General features: G+C 36.1%; 1 protein-coding gene across 2 annotated transcripts in view; it reads left to right on the forward strand.

Moving 5' to 3' along the window:
• The window catches only part of cntn4 (contactin 4), a 160,074-nt gene that overhangs the window by 47,803 nt on the left and 91,946 nt on the right, over window positions 1–20,325 (forward strand). For both annotated transcript variants that reach the window (XM_051896479.1, XM_051896478.1), the window contains exon 4: window positions 6,004–6,179. In XM_051896479.1, the coding sequence (XP_051752439.1) occupies window positions 6,004–6,179 (176 nt within the window). The remainder of the gene's footprint in view (window positions 1–6,003; window positions 6,180–20,325) is intronic.

The raw sequence follows: 20,325 nt of genomic DNA on the forward strand, positions 1-20,325 counted from the left end.
ATAAAAGTTGGGTTGATATATTAATGCTTGTTTAATTTCAGCAATTTAGTGCACTTTTTGTGAGTTTAAATTGTATTACTCTACCACACCTACTTATTTTTTATTAGTATTATTTTCTACATATTAATTTTAGAATATTTGAAGTGTCATTTTTGTAAATAAGTTAATAATTTACATTTTTAAAGCAATTAATAATTATATTGATCAAGGGCGCAATAAATTGTTCATAAGTGACGGTATATACATTTACAGTGTTACAGAAGTTTTCTATTTCATATAAATGCTGTTCTTATAAATGTTATATTCATTTATATACAAAAGGATCCTATAAATATGTATCATGGTTTCCACAAAAGTATTAAGCAGAACAACATTTTCAACATTGATAATAATAATAAATGTTTCTTGAGCAGCAAATCAGCATATTAGAATGATTTCTGAAGGATCATGTGACACTGAAGACTGGAGTAATGATGCTGCAAATTCAGCTTTGCATCACAGGAATAAATTACATTTTAAAATACATTAAAATGGAAAGCAGTTATTTTAAATTGTGGTAATATTTCACAATATTACTGTTTTTACTGTATTTTTGATCAAATAAATGCAACCTTGGTGAGCAAAAGAAAGTATTTTAAGTTTTTTTTTCTTTTTGTTTTTCTGGGAGTCAAGTGTGTCAGAACCTTTAATTGGTACTTCTAAATGTGTTGTGCGAGACATCACCAGGCATGTAATGCATGGAAATTGTGATTTTCGAGCCTGGCTTGTCATTTCCTGATCTCATTGACCCATCTTTTCCCAATACTTTAAGTTCCTCTCCACTCTTTCACTATCCTTTAACTATCATTAAAATACCGGGGGAAAAAAACAGAAAAAAACCATGTTATATCATTGCTTATTGAAAAGCCCTGTTAACCTTCCTTGGTCTGCCGCTTTGTAACACCTATTCCTTGTGGAGAAGGTTGGAGAGGCGGTATAATTGAAGTTTAACAACTTATTGTAAATTATACTTCTAGGTTCTCTTCATCTGAGACGACAGCTGCTTCTTATACTTCAGACTTCCCACCTTCTCTCTCTGTAGCTTCTCATTCTAATTCACTTCTCCTCTTTACCTCACTTCAAGAAGCTCAGCTTAAGACATGAAGGAGACTAAAGAATGCTACAGAGTATCCTTGCATCACCTCGTCGTGAAGTTGAGGGAGAATTGTCAATCAAAGGATAGCCCGTAGCCATAGTTACAGCAGCAGATGGGAAGTGGCCATTTTTTTAACGGTTACACAAAGTTTCTTGACATGCTGTCATATAGCAGCATTCTCATTTGTATGCTGATAATTGATCTTTTGAAATGAAGTTGTTACATTTTTCGGGAGAATGCGGCGGTATTTCTGGCCCCCATGATGAAACAAGAACCAAGCACTGGCGTAGTGTGAAAATGCAAATGTGTCACAAAAACTTGGAGATAAAGAGAAATAACACAGGCTGTCTGTGACACGAACTGGATGTTTTGTCACCCAAGATGGGAAGTGTAGGTGGTGAAATCTCAATTTCTTCTAGGGACAGGGGGTTAGTAATAACTGATGACATCCATTCGTACCCTTCTCTTGTTTCAATGCGATGCTACGTTATATAATTGGATGTCTTAGAAGCGATGTATCATTTGCGACATTTCAACCAACATTTCTTTTACGAGTTTGATTTCACATGATGTTGTCATTATTCTTAATTGCAAGTGCGCTTTTACCCTTCACAAATCGCCAAATCAGGAATCTCAAACAAACAAGAAACTCATTTTATTGTCAAAAACCACTCGTCCCTTTTTCTTTTCATCAGCCTCACTAAGATCAAACAAAGCAGAAAAGGGCACTTGGAAACTAGCAGGAAGGAGAAATCATCTTATTATTGAGCCTGAGATTTGGAAACTCGCCACTCCTATCAATTACTGGCATCTCTAAAGACTGTGCAGTATCGCTCACTGTGGGCTACAAATATGAAATATTTATTGCTTTTTTGTCTTTTGTAAACACTTGACGTGTCAGAATGTGCGGGTGTCTTTGATTTAGAGGTACTAGATTCAAATTAGACTCGAGAGCAGAAGTCAAGCAATGTAGGGCTACACCCATATTATTTCTGAGCTTTGCATAGACACGCAGTCGCTTCCTGGTGTGAAGAGTCTGTGTGTTTGCAAATGACCCTCCTCTCAGGGGGCATTAGGGAGATTCTGTTTTTGTTTAGGAAAATAAGATGCATCTGTATACAAATGTGAAACAGAGAAAGAAAACAAGATGTTGTACTACAAACACCATTTAGGAAAGCACAGTGTGAATGTACCACATGCTGAACTGGGTGATATAACATAAGCTTTCTTGCTAGGGATAGTCCACCAAAAATGAAAATTGTCATCATTTGCCCACTCTTATGTCGTTCCAAACTTTTATGCTTTTTTGTCTGCTGAACACAAAAGAAGATTTTCTGAAGAATGTATTCTGAAACAGTTTATTGTCCATACAATGGAAGTCAATGGGAACCGAAACTGTTTAGTTACCAATATTCTTCAAAATATCTTCTTTATGTTCCACAGTTTAGAACATCATGAGGGTGAGTAAATGATGGTTTTTGGGTGGACTATCCCTTTAAAAAGGAACACAGCTATTGTGAATTCAGTCAAGTTTTGTGGCTTTTAGTCCATGTGTGTTAGCTTGGAAGCAAAATGGTTACAGAAAATAATGTTATAGCGGATTTAATTTTCCCAGTCTTCCTCTTCCTGGAAAATATAGTTGAAACACCTTGTTCACAGGGATGTATACTGGTTTTTGTGCCATCTACTGCAACATCTGCAGCTAAGATTGGTGGAAGGTGCCCCGCTTTGTGCCTGACAGGCGGTCGAGGACGTAACCATAAACTTGCTGCTAACTCTAACCATATTGAGCCTGTAAGGCTAATCAGCCTGTCAGGCACAAAGCAGGGGCACCTTGCGTATATCGCAGATTAACAAATCAAAAATGGTTTGTCTAGTGTCTTGAACTGAAGGCTGTTGGCTTTAAAACACCAGCATATCAAAATTGACCCTATGTACTTTCTAATTTAGTCCGTGATCTGAATGATTCATCAGCAAAAAGGTAAAAAAAAGTCTTCGAAATTTCTGTCTAAAATTCCGTCACCAAGATTTAAGCCCAATTTATACTTATGCGTCGAGTATAGGCAGTAGGTACGGCCAGGGTTGCCAGGTTTTCACAACAAAACCCGCCCAATTGCTACTCAAAACTAGCCCAAAACTAGCCCAATCATGTTTCGGGGGGGTCCAATGGTAAACATCGCATTCCGGGGGATAAATTTTGTGTTTTTGGCTGGGTTCCCCCGGTAAAATTAGCATTCCAGGAGCTAAATATCATATTATTTGGGGTCGCTTCAACCCACGGACATGAAAAACAACCCGCGGCAACAGTGTAAGGGTAGCCCAATTCGTCTTGGCAACACTGGGTACAGCGTAGCCTACGCATTGTCATGTACCCTACGCCATACCCTGACGCGCACCTCCCCAAAAATGTAACTACATGTCGCGACGACGCAGACCGCAAGATCTGTGATTTGTCAGCTTGTTAGCATCACATCTCTTCCTATGCATTTTCGCCACGTTCTGGCCGGACAAGCACAGAAAATTCACCCTCCTTTTGCCTCAACCGGTTCACAAGTCGTACGTACCATCTCCTCCAACTCATTCCCTTGTTTCTGCATTTTAGTTTTAGCAATTTCACTAAAAGTAACTGTTTTTCAACATTGATGAGCTCCAACTCCAACATGATCCGCTGTTTCAGGCACCATTGTTTGTAGTAGCCTAAACTCAAAACAGCAGCAAAGAAACTCAACACAGTGGAACATAGAAACCTCACCACCAATTAGCATTTTGGCGGTGTAATTGTAGAGCAACGCAGACATAACGCAGAAGTATAAATGCTCACGATGGCGTCAGCTACGTGTAGGCTACAGCGTACACTCGACGCAGAAGTATAAATTGGCCATTAGATTTCAACCTCTCTCCTCCAGCTGGCTATAATTTAGAGACCACTTTTCATGATCCAGTCAATTACTGATGGATAAAATCAACTCCGACCCTACAGTACTTTTTTTTTTCGTTGAACATCCTGTTTCACTCAGAAATGTGTCCATCACATTACAGAGGTATAATAGGTTGGAAGCAGTCTGACAAATTATGTAGCAATTTGATATTGGCTTTAAAAAAAAAAAAAAAAAAGATAAGGCCTTTTGATATGTAAACACAGCAATTTTGGTTTTGTTTCAAATAATCATCCTTACATAGATCTCTCATAAAACACACACACATAACCTCATTAACGAAGTATCATCCTCTTCCCATTACCACAGTTAATGATGAAAAGAGAGCCATTTTTACAAGTCTGCTGTATATGTGGGTTTTTGTATTGATTTGGCAGATTGTTTATTTTAATAAGGCTGTTTGAAGGGTTGGAGAATCTGCTGATACCTTAAATGAATTCAATCCTTCAGGTAATCTCAGTAAATTCCTGTAGTAATCACACTGCGTGCTATAGAATACAGAAATGCTTATTGCAAATATTAGTTTTAATTGGTGCTCTGTCATGATAAAGCTCACATTTGATGCTGTATGACTTTGTGTTTAACAAGATGGATGGTCACAAGCCGTGCCATTCTGGGCATTAATCTTGGTATGGAGGGGAAAAAAAAACAGGCTTCTGAATTTATCAGGGCTACAGCTGGTTGCTTTTCATTTAGCAGACACATTTTTATGCAAAGCACTTTACAGTGCACTAATTGCAAGGACAATCCCCTTGGAGTTAGTGTAGTGTACTAAGTGCTTTACTCTGGAGTCTAATAACAGCAGTGCATCTCAGTAACTCATTGCAGTTCACTGGTTGTTTTTATGTGGGATCACACTTTAGAACTTTTGTTTCACCAGCCCAGATTTTTACCCACATGTCTGATGACAGCCGATAGATACCAAAAAACCTGCTTCCGGCCATGTGTTTTCTTATTAAACTTTATTAGCTGATATTAACTGCTGTGTTTGTTTGTAAACCTGAAGATTTACTTTTTGCATTTTATGCTTTATATATTATACAATATGATATGATATATGATATACATATATACATATAATATACAAATTGTATAAAGTAAATCATAATAAGTGGAAATATATGGACTATTCAGAGATACATTCTGTATATTCAGTCAACATAATATACTGTACAGTGGTCCCAAAATATGTAAATGAAGCATTCAAATGTCTTTTTAATGAAAATCAAACAAATACAAAGTTTTTGTTAAATGTTTTGATTGAAAAGTGGGTTGTGTTGTCTTACATTAAAATAAATCAGATTTGGTTTGATATTTTATGTAATGTTTAGACTTTTTAATTGTGACTAAAAGTGTCCAAATAGTTTTTAGAGCCAGTGTATATATATATATATATATATATATATATATGAATAACATAGTATTCAAAATGATTTTTATTTCTCAAAAGTTGCTTTTTCATACTTCAGGAGATTTAAAAGAGTTCTAATCGAGGAATATTTTAAGTATCAATTTTGTCTCAGATGTTTCTCCCAAAATTAGGAGAAAATTATTTTTTTATTGTATTATGCTCACCAAGGCTGCATTTATTTGATCAGTGTATTTTAAAATATTACAAGATTTACAGCATTAATTTAAAATATAAATATTTTTAACATTAAATGACACTTGTCACTTTTGATCAATTTAATTCATTCTTGCTGAATAAACATATTAATTTCTTTATAAAACAAACTTGCTGACCCCAAACTTTCGGTAGTTTTAATTTCGGTATTTTTAAACGTATCTTCAATGCTCTTATTTTTGAGAATAAGAGCATAGAGCTATAACATAAATAATCCTTGCTGTGATAGTTCAGTCATGGAAGGTCATGATGAGAAACGTATGAGTTCATATTGAAATCTCTGAACTGTGAACTCCTTTGTCTTGTAGGTGGAAGCTAAATGGCAGTCTGGTCAACCCTAAACCCGGTTCTCATCACAGCCTCTCTGGAGGCAACCTTCGCATCAACCATCTCAATAAAGATGAGGACGCTGGGACGTACCAGTGCCTTGCTTCCAACTCCTTCGGGACTATTGTCAGCAGGGAGGCCAGCCTAACCTTTGCCTGTAAGTCACATTCTGATCTCTGATCAAACCTGCAGCACAGAGCAGGTCCAAACAAACAGGACATTGCAGACCTGACAGCACGGACTGGTACGCTGGCCCCTGTTCTCCTCACTGATAACATGATCAAAATGGAACTGTTTTCCCTGAGGAGAGCCTGGTCGCTTTCTCACCTTCTCTCATTCTTATTTCTCTCTCACTCTGTCTGTATCTCATATATACACAGGTTGTTCATGGGCCAGATTCAGTCTTGCAGTTATCATTTATAGTGATCGACCAATATTGATTTTTTTAGAACCGATACCGATAATTTGTGTGTTTATGTGCCCAATAACCACTATGCAGAACTGATATTTATTTACTGTTATACTTCTGTTTTTGACACAATTACAACACCACTGAACTGAACAAACCATTTTATTTATAACAATCACTCCCTCCTTGCATAGAAAAAAAAACAAATCTTATTTAAACACCAATAAATTTTGTTAATTTTAATTTTCATATTACAAAAATAATTTTATTTATAAAAAGCATCAGCAGCAACACTAATGTTAAAAATAAGTAAAATAAATGTAGAATGTCTAATGTTTTCAAATGGAGAAAATAAATTAAAGACAGGAGTCATATCAACTTTGCAGAAATGTAATACGTTACATGCGGTGGTATGTGAAGCATTTCCTGAGCATCAACCTTTATTTAACAGTTGTTCATTGTTGAGGAATTTTGCCTTTTACACAGCAGTAAGCTTGTCAAATGTACTGGTATTACCGATACAAAGTACAAAAGAAAATAGTTTACGTACCAGCATTTCTGCGCTACCGGTAGTACCGAGTACCAGGTATATTCGATACACGCCGATAGACTGCATTCAAACGCTCTTGTTTGTGTTTGTTTGAGTGCTTTCGGAGCATCAAAGGTTTCTATTTACAGCGTGTTTTTACAAGAATTGAACATTGTAGCCAATCACAATCATATCTGTTGAGTGCGTGAACACTTTGGCCTATCAGAGGTGCTAGTCAGTAAGGTAGTCACAGCTGAAAACGAGTTTTTTTGTTCAACGTGAGCTGAATTCTTTCATTATAACCAACAAAGTGTAAACACAATGTAAATAAGAGATTCATTGTACAATTAAGACATCTTTTTTTATTATAATGAGAGTTTTTGCGATAGTGCAGTAGTGATTGACAGACTTAGTGATTATAAAGGGAGGCTCTTCTCTTGCTTTCTGTTTATTACCCATTCACAATCTGAAAACAAGTTTAATTTTCATGCTGCTCAGTACACTGCAAATTTTCTGGATTGACAACCATGTTTAAATGCGCTATTGAAATGGAAACTGCGATGACTGACAGTGATAACCAACGAACTGGATAAAACGGGACACAATTTGTTAAAGTACTTAATTCAGCAGTTTTTGCTCTGGTACCAAAATTGGTACCGAGAACTAAAAAAGTGTTTTGCAATAACTGTAGAATTTTCCCCTATCATGACTCTAAAAAATCACACTGATTGGCTGACCTGTCTTTGCATATGGCACTGATAGCAAATTACAAACAAGCCTTTCCGATTGAATCCTGTTCCCAGCAAGGCCACTGCCTGAAGACGATGGCACTGCAGGGCAGGGAACAATCCAATTCTGTGGGGAGGAAGTCCACTGTCATCGTAAGACGATTGGCTGACAGATCCATCAATCGCTGGTCTCTGACCTTACTAGGCTTCAGTTGTTGTCGTGTGGTGGGGGCACGCATCTCTGACTGCTCCACATCCATCTTCTTTATTACTCTCTCCATAGCTTAATTAACTCCGCCGCATGATGGAGTGGTGCAGGTTCAAGAGAATAATTTAAAGGGCAGCTGATGTTATTAGATGGGATATTTTCTAATTTGGTATCTAATGCAGGAGAATTTGTAGGAGACCACGTTGTGCATGAGAATGCATAAAGGTGAAGTCAAGAAGTCATATTTCCAACTTGAATTCATTTTAATTCTGTAAAGTGGATGGAGGAAGATGCTTATTTCATAAAGTAGCTTGGAGAAATTAAAAATGGAGGTTGGTTCATATGTATAAGCTCTAGTGTACTACTAAAAGTTGACCAAATTTAAAAAAAAAAAAAAAAAAAAATGTTATTTACGCTTTATAAATTGATTAAAAATATTAATGACTCATCTTGCACTCACAGGCATATCCCGATTTTTCTCTAATAAAATAGACGGTGTGAGCGTTTTTCATGGAAATATACTACTCATCTCATAAAGAATTGTGAATTAAATAATTGAATAAAAATAATATATAATAATATATAGATATGTGTTATATAAAACTATTGAAAGATTTAAAATTATATATTTGAGAGACTAACTCAACTATGTATTTTCCTGTGCAGTTGCTATTGAGCTCTCAGTAGTTATTGTGAGTAATATACTTCATCATGACCATAAATTTGGCATTTAAACATTTTTTTTACATTTGAAATCACACTTGTGGTTTCTACAGGAGCATATATCATTCCTCAACAACCTCAAATTTGCAGTTCATAGTTGTTCTGTTGATATTATCATGAAAAATACATTTCTATATGGAGAAAATGAATTAATTTTAACATCAGACTGTTAAATTTTTCTTTTTTCTTTTTTAAAACTTGTTTCAATAAGAAATGCATTAACACAGGAAAGAAAACTGTTAGTTAAGCCATTTCATGGCTTTATTTGTTTTTTATATACAATTTTAAGTAATTTGCAGAAAAGTATGTTTTTTATGCAGACTTTTAGCAACATTCTGTCAGGACTAGCTTTAGAAATAATAGGTGGCTCATGAACTAGTTTGCATCTCTTAGAATGTATTTGTCTCTAAACAGCTCTGGCTTTTCTTTTCAAATAAATGATTGTGAAAATCACTTAATGTGTGAAAATACATTTATGGTTACTTTGGTGTAAGCTTGTACGGTGCCTTTGTGTGCTTTCAAATTATCAAAAGTACAGGTTATTAAAGAGACTTTCATTGGATGTGATAAAATGTTTTTTTTGTTTCTTTTTTTTTTTCATTCACTCTGAATAGGACTGGATGAATTAAGCAGATATTGAAAGGGTTGTCAGTAGGTGCATAGGAAATGAGAAAAATTGTCAGTGTCGATGCACCAATCCCTAAAGCAGTAATTGCATTCTGGGGAATTGCAGAATGTTTTTAATTAAAATGCCACTGATAGAGAAGGCTGTGTGCTGCGTCTTAATCGTATTTCACATATGTACCATCTTCTCATTTTCATATTTGGGTCTTGAAAAAGACCTCACACTTAATGTGCAATAACAATTAAAGTTCTATTTGACTTTGTAAGAAATTAAACTCTGTATCTGTAGCGTTAACAACATGTTGAACATTGTGGTGACAGGTTGAATAGAATATTTTGCAGTTCAGCTGATGTTATTTGATGGGTCAGTGAATGCTGAAGATATTACCTACTATATATAGTGAAGATACCAGGTCTAGTCATCACAAGAGCTGTATCTCAGTAACGATGAGGTTTGGAGTCTGATTGCATAAATGCTTGTTTTCTTTAGCAGTAGTTTCAAACATCTTCAAAATTGAATTAAATTAGGATTGTTTTTGTGAATATTATTCACTGTACTGAAACAAAATGACAGTGTCATACATTAAAGCATTTGTGAACCACTGTATACAATTTAGTCTAAACTGTATTCTTCATAGGTTTATATTGAGGCAAATTGACATTTTTATAAATTCCACTTTTATACAGTTCAGTAATTACTTATTCCATTGGCTGAAACATGGGTTTGATATTTGTGTGTGCTGCCCTTTTGCATTTTTGCATTTTTTATGAATCATTTTGCATTTCATAAATGTTTCACTGTTTAAATATCTAATTCAGTCATGAAACTCTAGAGGGTGCAGGCTGATAGGTCCTTTACATATCTGCAAGCAATCACATCATTGCTACATGGCACAAGCTGATTGGTCTCTGTTGATTCTGCAGTCAGTGAGATTGTTGTTTGCTCAACATTTAAATAGTCTGGTTAAATGTTTGTTGTAGTCTAGTCCTGCAGTGCAGAGTTTCTTTGAAACCCTCCTCCTCCCCCAGCTCCACCTGCCTAGATTTGCTATGGAATTTATGTATGTTTATTTATGCAGCAGCATCATATCTCTTACATGCTCATAGTCTCAGCCTCAGTCGTTGCCCATGGACCATTGGCTGAACATCTGATGCATAAGGCAAACAAAATAGGAAAAACTTCGGGAGTTTCAAAGTCGTCTGATTGGTTGAATTCCATAGGATTGCCGGGAGACGTGTCTGTCGCATTCTTTAACGGTCCGCCTGGAAACAAAGCCGTTGTGATGGCAAACCCCCTCATGGAAGAAGAAAGCTGTCATGTTTACAATGAGCGCTGATCTATGATTTAGGATAAGCTAAATGTTAGATTTTCAAAAGTATGTGAAGTTTGCGGCACCATTGTTGCAGTAAACTTGCACAACGTTCTTGATTGAATAATTTATTAAACGCACGCTGGTCTGTTATTGTCGGGACATTGAGTTTACATTTTCACGCCCCTAAACATGACGCAGAACAAAACGAATTGTCGGTCAGATGACCTCTTGGACTGTCCTTGGCCAATGAAAGCTGCGATGTAGTCCAGACCTTCTGCTGTCAGTCTGAAGGTCTGGCTATGCGAGACTAACCTGCTCAAAGCAGCTTGTCTGTGTATCTATTAGCAGTAGCAAGTCCATACTCTGCAGCAGCAATAATCAACAGCAGCAGTGTAGCAGATCTTGTCCGCCAAGACCAAATACATTAACATTGTCATATTCAATAACATGCTAAAACTATTCTGAGAGTTGTCATGATTGAAATATTCTTAAAAATCCACTAAGTAGTTGATAATACATTTCAAATACTGATATATTGTGTACGATGGCTTTTCTTTTAGATAACACAGTTTAGATAGTTTAGTAAAACCGGTGTTCTTCTCATTTCCTTTTCAAAACATAGTTGGTTCCCATTGTGACAGCTTACCCCATTTATTGTGCCAACATGCCCCACTGTTAATTTACAGATATTAATGAACTATATGTTTTGTTTTTTTTTTTTTTTTTGAGCAATAATGGTTTGTAGCCAAGAATTTGAGGTATGTGTCTTTACAGAAATTGACTTTCAAAAATAAACCTACACTGAGAAATACTCACAGGAGTAAAAAAAATGTGACATCTAATAAAGAGAGAAAGCGAGAGCTGTTAATTTGAGGAATTTATATTTATTCTGTCCCAATTGACAGTAAAAAAACAGCTGGAGTTTGTCTGCAAGTCTGATTTAAGTATTATACCTCCTTCCTGTGGTGGGAGGGTTGCGTGTTTCACCAGTCTTTATAAAGACGCAACGGCTCACTAGGACCATGATAAGTTATGCTGGCATTTACAAATCACCCACGGTGGCAGCACTTGATAGTCAGGTTCATTTAGATTACTGTACATCCCATCAGATCGGTTTTGCAGAGCTGGAAGTTCTTCAGTGGTGTCATTTTTCTTCATTTCAAACTGTTATGAATTGCAGAATAGGAAAGTGCTCATGGGACATTACATCATTGGCAGCCTCATGTCTTCCTTCTCAGTCCAATTGCATACCTGATACTCGGGTGAATATACAAACTGGTTACACTTTATTAAATTATCCATGTTACAGTGTAATTATACTTTTAAGTACTGAGTAATATTAATTAACTACGTTACTATAGGGTTAGGATTAGGGTTTAGATTTGAGTTAGTTGCATGTAATTATGCATATAATTTATAGTTGTTACTACAGTAACTACATGCAACTTGTGTAACAAGGACACTGAAATAAAGTGATACCCAAACTGTCGGTGATTTGAGAATAAATAAATTCCTGTTAAGGTTTTTGGGCAGAATTGAGACATTTCCCCATTGGAATATAGGTATAAGTTCTACTCTTATTTGCATTTATATTTACAAAATTTTCAATTTGTCATGTTTATCATTTTGCAGGTTGTTGGGTCTTTGTACATAACGATAATATTCTTAAATGTCTAAATCTGATTCTAAGTACATGACTAATTGTGTACTTTAAACAGTTGAAAATGTTTGGGCGCTGCTTAATGTTTAATGTAAAATTTATGTCCTGAAGCCAAACCAGTTGAGACGTACTGATTTATTGTATGCATGTGAGTGTTAAATGCCTGTTTACCACATTTTTATTTTATAACACTGCATTTCCTTAGCCTGAACTGTTTAAATGAATACCATCTGGATCCCCCCCAGCCCCAACTGTTTATGGGGATGCGTGTGCGTGTATTCTTTTTAAAGTTGTCTCTTCATGTGAGCGGTTGGTGCGGGGTGCTTTTATGCCACGTTTCTTCAGGGGAAATAAAAAAGTGAATGGTTTCAGCTGTGTATATTAAAAGAAGCATTTGTTTAAGTATTCCCCCCTTCCTTTCTGTCTATTTCACTTTCTTTTTGAAAAAACCTCAGCTGCGTGCTATCCTGAAGGAAACAGCCTGCTGAGTACTTTCAACAACAATAGTCCCTTTGCTCTTTTTGCTGTGTGTTTATGGAGCGGGGAGCACCACTTGTAACCTCCCCAAAAAAGGGCAGACAAAAAAACACTATAGTGACATTAAGATTCGGTTTGTCAGTAGCCCAATAAAGATGAACCGGCTGCGATCAAAACTGGTGCGCCCCACTCTCGCTGCGGACGACCATATGTCCCCTCTCAAAATCACTATGGCTTTTATCTCTATCCAAAATATACCCAAAAAGACACTCTTTTCTTTTTTTTCCAGCCTTAAATTAATTCAGTACCTTAGATGTTGAATGTGTTTGTCCACTTTGTTCTTGTAGGCTCTCAATTTTATGGCTTCTGTTAGTCTTTTATCTAACATCCTGTGTTTCATTGACATGAAAGTGGCAGTCCAGCCCTTTGTTGCCTTCCCATCATGTTGAGGTAGAATCCAATAGGGTTATAATCATGAGTGCTCAAACACACACTTTTTGGCTTGCTGCTTACTGGCCACAATCCAGGTACTACAGCCAGAATTTCCTTGAAGTTTAATGTGTAAACTTAATATTACTAAAGCTGTATTTATACACTCAAAAAAAATGATACTTTAACTAACTCAAGTCAATTATGGACAGTGGTTCCACACAACCAACTTAGTTTTTATCAACATTAAAGGTTTATTTTTAATCTATGCAATATCCTTGTGTTGTGACAACACAACTGACTAAGGAAGAATCTATGTAAAATAGTTATGTCCAACCAACTCAATTCAATCATGGACAGTGGTTCCACATGATTGAAACAAGTAAAACCCAATAGAATCAACCATGTTAAACAAACTAGAATCAATTGTGTTCATTTAACTTGAATGAATGATTTTATTTTTTATATTAATTGAATTATACAAATAATCCTACAATTATTGCTTTTTGTTTAGTCTTGTGATTTACATAACTTTTGTGATGTTCTGTGTTGGCAGTCTAGAAGTGATACTGGTTTCATCCAGTATATATATATATATATATATATATATATACAGTGTTCAGCGTAAATGAGTACACCCACTTTGAAAAGTAACATTTTAAACAATATCTCAATGAACACGGAAACAGTTTCCAAAATGTTGACAAGACTAAGTTTAATATAACATTTGTTTAACTTATAACATGAAAGTAAGGTTAGTAATATAACTTAGATTACACATTTTTCAGCTTTACTCTGTGGTAGATTTTCCAAGACGCACCTGACTTAAGTTACCTGTTCCTGGGGCGTCTCCTAATCGACACCCGAGCGCCTCCTAATCGACACTCAATAAATTTCCTGATCTTTCGGAGCGTCTCCTAATCGACACTCAATAGTACTCGGAGCGTCTCCAAATCGACACTCAATAATATATGATCTTTCGGAGCGTCTCCAAATCGACACTCAGTAATATCTCCGTCAACGTCTTGACCCTCAAAAACCTAGTGTTCCCTAACCTGACTTGCTGTAGCAATAACCAGAGACTCCAGTTTTTGTCCTTCAAAGCTTTAATCACGGCCGGGAGAGTTCTCATCAATTCCAGAGAATCTCTCTCCGAACAAAGGAATACAGCAGGTTTTATAGGATTTCAGGTACATTTCACAGTCAGTATGGCATGATCTATTACTCATTATCATCAGTCTTAATATGATTGGTTCAGATTTAAGAAAAACATCTCAGTTCCTCTGTCCCGCTTACTGGCGGAGTAAATTTAGATTAGAACAACTGAATCACAAGATCATCAAAAAATATCACTGGGTTAATAGTTCAGATTACTCAATGGGTTAAAAGAATTTTTCAAAGACTATTTTTATCCTTAGAAGGATGCTGTCTAGGCAGCACAGCAGAATTTTTCCACTTGTTGCAACACTCAGTCCTAGTGACTATTTCTCTATTTCAAAGTTAGCTTATTAGGCCTGTAGAAGAAAAGAAATGTTAGTTCATTATTAAGTTAGTTCAAAATTTCCATCACAACTTAAATTAGGGTGATGCAAAAATGAGTACACCCCACAACAAAAACTACTACATCTAGTACTTTGTATGGCCTCCATGATTTTTAATGACAGGACCAAGTCTTCTAGGCATGGAATGAACAAGTTGGCGACATTTTGCAACATCTATCTTTTTCAATTCTTCAAAAATGACCTCTTTTAGAGACTGGATGCTGGATGGAGAGTGATGCTCAACTTGTCTCTTCAGAATTCCCCATAGGTGTTCGATTGGGATCAGATCAGGAGCCACTGAATCACTTTCACCCTGTTCTTCTTCAGAAATCCAACAGTTAGATGTGTGTTTAGGATCATTGTGCACAACGACCAAGGGCATGGAGTGATGGTAGCATCTTCTCTTTCAGTATAGAGCAGTACATCTGTGAATTCATGATGCCATCAATGAAATGCAGCTCCCCGACACCAGCAGCACTCATGCAGCCCCACATAAGGACACTGCCACCACCATGCTTCACTGTAGGCACCATGCACTTTTCTTTGTATTCCTCACCTTTGCGACGCCATACAGTATTGAAGCCATCAGTTCCAAAAACATTTATCTTGGTCTCATCACTCCAGAGTATAGAGTCCCAGTAGTCTTCATCTTTGTCAGCATGGGCCCTGGCAAGCTCTAGGCGGGCTGTTTTGTGCCTGGGCTTTAGGAGAGACTTCTTTCGTGGACGGCACCCATGCATGCCATTCCTCTGCAGTGTATGCCGTATTGTGTCATGGGAAATAGTCACACCAGTTTGGCTTTCTGCTTCTTTAGATAACTGCAGTGAACTTGCATGCCGATTTTCTTCAACCCTTTTCATCAGAAGACGCTCCTGTCAAGGTGTTAACTTCCATGGTAGTATACTCATGTGTACTCATTTACGCTGAGCACTGTATATATATATAGTTTAAATTCCTGCAGTTTGATTTTTGGAAATAAAATTCATTATATTTGAACATGAACACACTTGTGACACACTTGACACATCTCATCAATGTAGCTAACCATATAAGAATGCATATTTAGGGTAGTAAAATAAATTATCTTATTAACATGCTTCCCATATGTTTTGTTGAGATGTCCAAGTGTATGATAAAGAGTTTTGGCTTCATGTCTAAAGTATTCATTGTTATTTCTGCACTTGCATAGGTCGGGCAATTGGTTATTTTTTATGTGCAAAATTTTACATTCATGATTAATGTTTTTTTATATTTAATTCTGTTTTATTTTATTTTAAACTTTATAAAGGCAGTAGCCTTCAAAAGTGTGGTGATCTAATGCAGAAAGAAAGTGCACTTTTTTAAGTTACATCGGTTTTTGTTTTATCTCATTTTTTTTTAATTGTTTGTCCACCTGCCAGGGGCTCCACACAATGATTAGTAATGAACTCAGTTTGATTGAATACACCGTTCCTTCCATCAGTTTTACACGAACAGATACTAAATCAGAATTTTTGTAATTTCCTTTCAAAACAAGGACTATAACATTGTGTCACATTAATATGAACAAATGATGAATAATTTGCATGCTTCATTCCCGGCTATGCCCTGACATTCATAAGGGTAATTAGCTTGCGAGTATTACAAGTATTAACAGTCTGTCAATAAGCTTCATACAATTCATGACACATCTGTGACTTGAATTCATTTCAGTGGCCTTTGGAAACTGAGCATTTAGTGGGCTTTAGGAAAAAAGAGCCAGCTGTCCTGATACAGATTTTTTATGTTTATTTAATTTTATTTTTATTTTTTCATTTTATTTTAATTTAAGCGCTTTTTGTTTTTTTGGTACAAAGTGGGAATTTTAAAGACACAATAAGTTGGACCAATTACTAAAATCAGTATGAGTTTCAACGTAATTTAGTGTAATTTCTAACCCATTTACCATCATCCGTTTAAAAAATAAAATAACCAGCGTGGTTTCAACAGCTCATTGATGCTGATTCTCTGTCCCAGTGAAAAAGCAATTACATAAATTACTCCTTCATTACAAACTGCTCATTGCAGAGGTGTATGAGCCTTTACCGCAGTCACATATTAATCTGTGAAAAATGCACAAGTATTGCTTCCCTAATAGAAGGCCAGTGTTTCAAATTGCAGCTGACTCCCAGGGTTAAAAAGAAATTTATATTTTAAGAAATAATTAGCCAACATGACACATCCTAGCTGACCTTATAGTCATCTTCATAAACCATTGAGCGTCATAATTTTGCACTTAAATCTAGCCCTGAAGCATAACCAATCTCTGGTCTGTGTTTAGAGGGAAGATTTAGCATTGATTTAGCCCATAAAGAGCCATTTCATCTCTGCATCAGTGCTCCAGGTGACACCACAGAACCAGGATCATTGGAGATGAGGTTAATGTGGGTTAATTCTTCTGATTTGTGCAATATGTGCCATTAAATGTCACCGTTAGCATGTGGCGTGAGAGTTAGTGCTGTTGAACACAGCCTTGTTTAGGATATTCAACCTATAAAAGAGCTCCTGGTAATTATTTTGTTAGATGAGACCAGTTGTGAGGTGTTCTTCAATGTGAGTCACTCAAGTAAAGGGGTCTCTGAACTTTGATGTACTTTTCAGCTGAGCGACTGCAAAATCCCTTTGAGGAAGATGACAGCGGGGGCTCGCAAAGCTGACTTCACGCTTTCGAATTCAAAAGCGTGCTGGTCTCGCAGAAATTTTTTACATCAGCATCTATATTTTTGATCCTTAGAAGTGCAACAGGGATGCCATTAAAAACTCTCTTCAGTGATTTAATGTCAAATAATTTCAAGATTATTCCAGTCATGTAGAAAGCGGAATTTAGTTGTGGGTTTTAGATGTGGGAATTAAACAAATTAATTCATGAAGTTTCTCAATTTCCTCCTTTTTTTCTGTGGGGACGTTTTCACACTTTTTAATCCAGTGAATATTTCTCTTGGTACTGTAGGTTTATTATTGAAAGCCAATTTCTGGATAGATGAATACCTTAAAAAGATACAGTTCACTAAGCACATGCTGTTTTATTATTATAGTAGTGGGGCATGTTGTCACATTGGGAACCTGACAATAAACAAATAAACTATTACAATTATTTAAATAATTATGAAGCACAAAATGATGATTATGAAATAGCAAAAGTGTACAAAGTAATATACAAACCATTTATTTGGTGATATTGCAATTAATGCATTGTATAAAACGAATTATATACAGTATAATAACCTGCCTCTACATAAATGTGACAACTTGCCCCATACTGACAATCTGCCTTCATTTTATTATTTACACTTGTTTTTTTCTGTTAACATTCATTTTAATTGAAGTAACGGTTATGGTTATGGTTATGGTTAAATATAATAACCCTGGTTTGAAACCAACATATAAAAAGCTAGAGAAAACAAGTGTATCTGTTAGTGAGATACAGCCCTTGTAATTTCCCTGTGTGACAACTAGCCCCAGTGGCTAGCCTATTGCATGGGTGCATCATCTAATTGTTGTTCATTTTTGTCTCTGAAAAACAATAAAAGATTCTGTAATGAAGCACATTTTAACAGTTCCCACCTGAGACTTTACAAAGCGCCCATCCATGCATTCGATCTGCCTGTACGAATTACCTTTCCCAGTGATTTTAGACAACAATTGCGCAAGGGACAAGCAGGAAGCTGTTGTGACTTGTTATTGTTTTCTGTCAATTGTCAAATCTAAATTAGTTTCAAAGGAAAGGAAATTCAGTTTTTGATGCGTTTTTTGGAACGGCTTTGTAATGGTTGCCGGCATGCTTTGAGATGAATACAACTCAGAGGGGGCCTGATAACTGCAGGAGCCATTAAAAGCACTCATGTGTGGCTCACGCTTAGCAAAACACCACCACAGTTGGGCAGGAGCACTCTTCTGTTTGGAGGGACTCATTGATTTTGTCCTCATCTTTACTCCCAATCTGTTAAAACGTCGTAAAATTACATTGCTGGTGATTATAGATTTGATGTTTTGTGATTGAGGTCTGTCAGTGAGTTTTTAAACACAATGCAATCTTTAGTAAAGAAATCCTTAAAAACCTTTAAGCCTTAGTGTTAAGCTTGGATCACACTGTTTGTGCTACAGACATGATTGATAACTCAAATCATGTGAAAATGCAAAAGAAGATATTTTGAAGATCTGCTTTGTCCATATACTGAGAATCCGTGGGGTCCAAAATAACTTTAGATCCTATTGAATTTCATTAAATAGACAGAAAATCACTGCAACACATTTCAACATATCTTCTTTTGTGTCCACAGAAGAAAGAAAGTCATACGGAATGACATGAGGGGCAGTAAATGTGATCTGTGCTGGCAAAATGAGTCACAATGAACAAATTTTCAAATATTTTCATCTTATTCAAGTTATTCATTCTCTATTAAAAACCCTTCAAAATGATGTATGATTTGTTGGAATGCGACAAAAAATGACTGAGCTACACCTGTTTGAAGTCAATAGAGTCAGCAAAGTCAATTTTGAGAAAAATCGAGTTAAAGTTTTCTGAAGGTTCCAAAACAAAATCACCTAGCAACTATACCTTAAAATCCCTGGTAATAACACCAGATTTGGTACAGACCAAGTCAAAACCCATATCTATAGAAAAAAAAAAAAATTTTTTATATATCTATATATATATATATACAACTTTTTTTTCCATGATTCCACAATACCTACTGTATTCCACAAGACCTACTGTATCACATTATACATCTAATATAATGATAAACATCAGATGTTTTTCCCCAACAGTTAACCAAACATTTACTTAATGCATAACAGATAATGTTTGCATGAATACTCGCCAAGACAGATTTTTTTTAAATACTGTAGTTCTGTTTACATGTGTATATCGGGATCGCGCGCTGTCTGAGGCGTCTTTGTGCTAGCACTTCGGATCTGACAGTCAGCATGAGTAAGATCATTTTGTTTTCATCAGCATGAGTTTGAATTCGCTATAAATATTCACAAAGTTGGAATTCTGCACTTTACAATGATACCAAACTTGTGCTGAGGGGTAGTGCCAGTGGTCCAGAAGCGAGCAGAGAAAAACGGCATTTTTCATGTTCAACGCAAAGGTACTCCTCTCAGAAAATGTACAAATAAAGATACTTTTAGGTGTTTAATTGCTTTTTGGAGGATTGGGATCACTAGTCGAGGGCTTAATGAGCTCATTTTTGTAAAAACCTCAGATTCGACCAAAATTGACATTTTTCACTTGTTTTGCCTCGAAATGAGCCCGTGTGCATTCCGACTCATTTTGCCAGCACGGGTCACAAATGATGACAGAATTTTTATTTTTGAGTGATCAGTCCCTTTAAGGAGAGTGATCTGACCTACAGCTCACTGAGTGACACCCAATTCGAGATTCATTCAGTTAAAAGAGTCAATTGTCTGTTAGCATTAGCTGAACCCAAACCAATTTTTGTGGAATTTGAGCTAAAGAAGCAAAATATTGATACTACATTGTCAAATTGTACTAAAATGTAGCCTTGACAAACAGTTTTTTGAGTTTTTAAGTGCTGTACTTGCCAGCTTAATGCCTATAAACATCACTGGCTCGTTGATAAAATTTTCCTGCAGTGGCCATATTCCTGCAGTGGCCAAATTGCTTCCTGCAAGTTAC

Source organism: Ctenopharyngodon idella, chromosome 6 (assembly GCF_019924925.1).
Source record: "Ctenopharyngodon idella isolate HZGC_01 chromosome 6, HZGC01, whole genome shotgun sequence".
Lineage (NCBI taxonomy): Eukaryota > Metazoa > Chordata > Actinopteri > Cypriniformes > Xenocyprididae > Ctenopharyngodon > Ctenopharyngodon idella.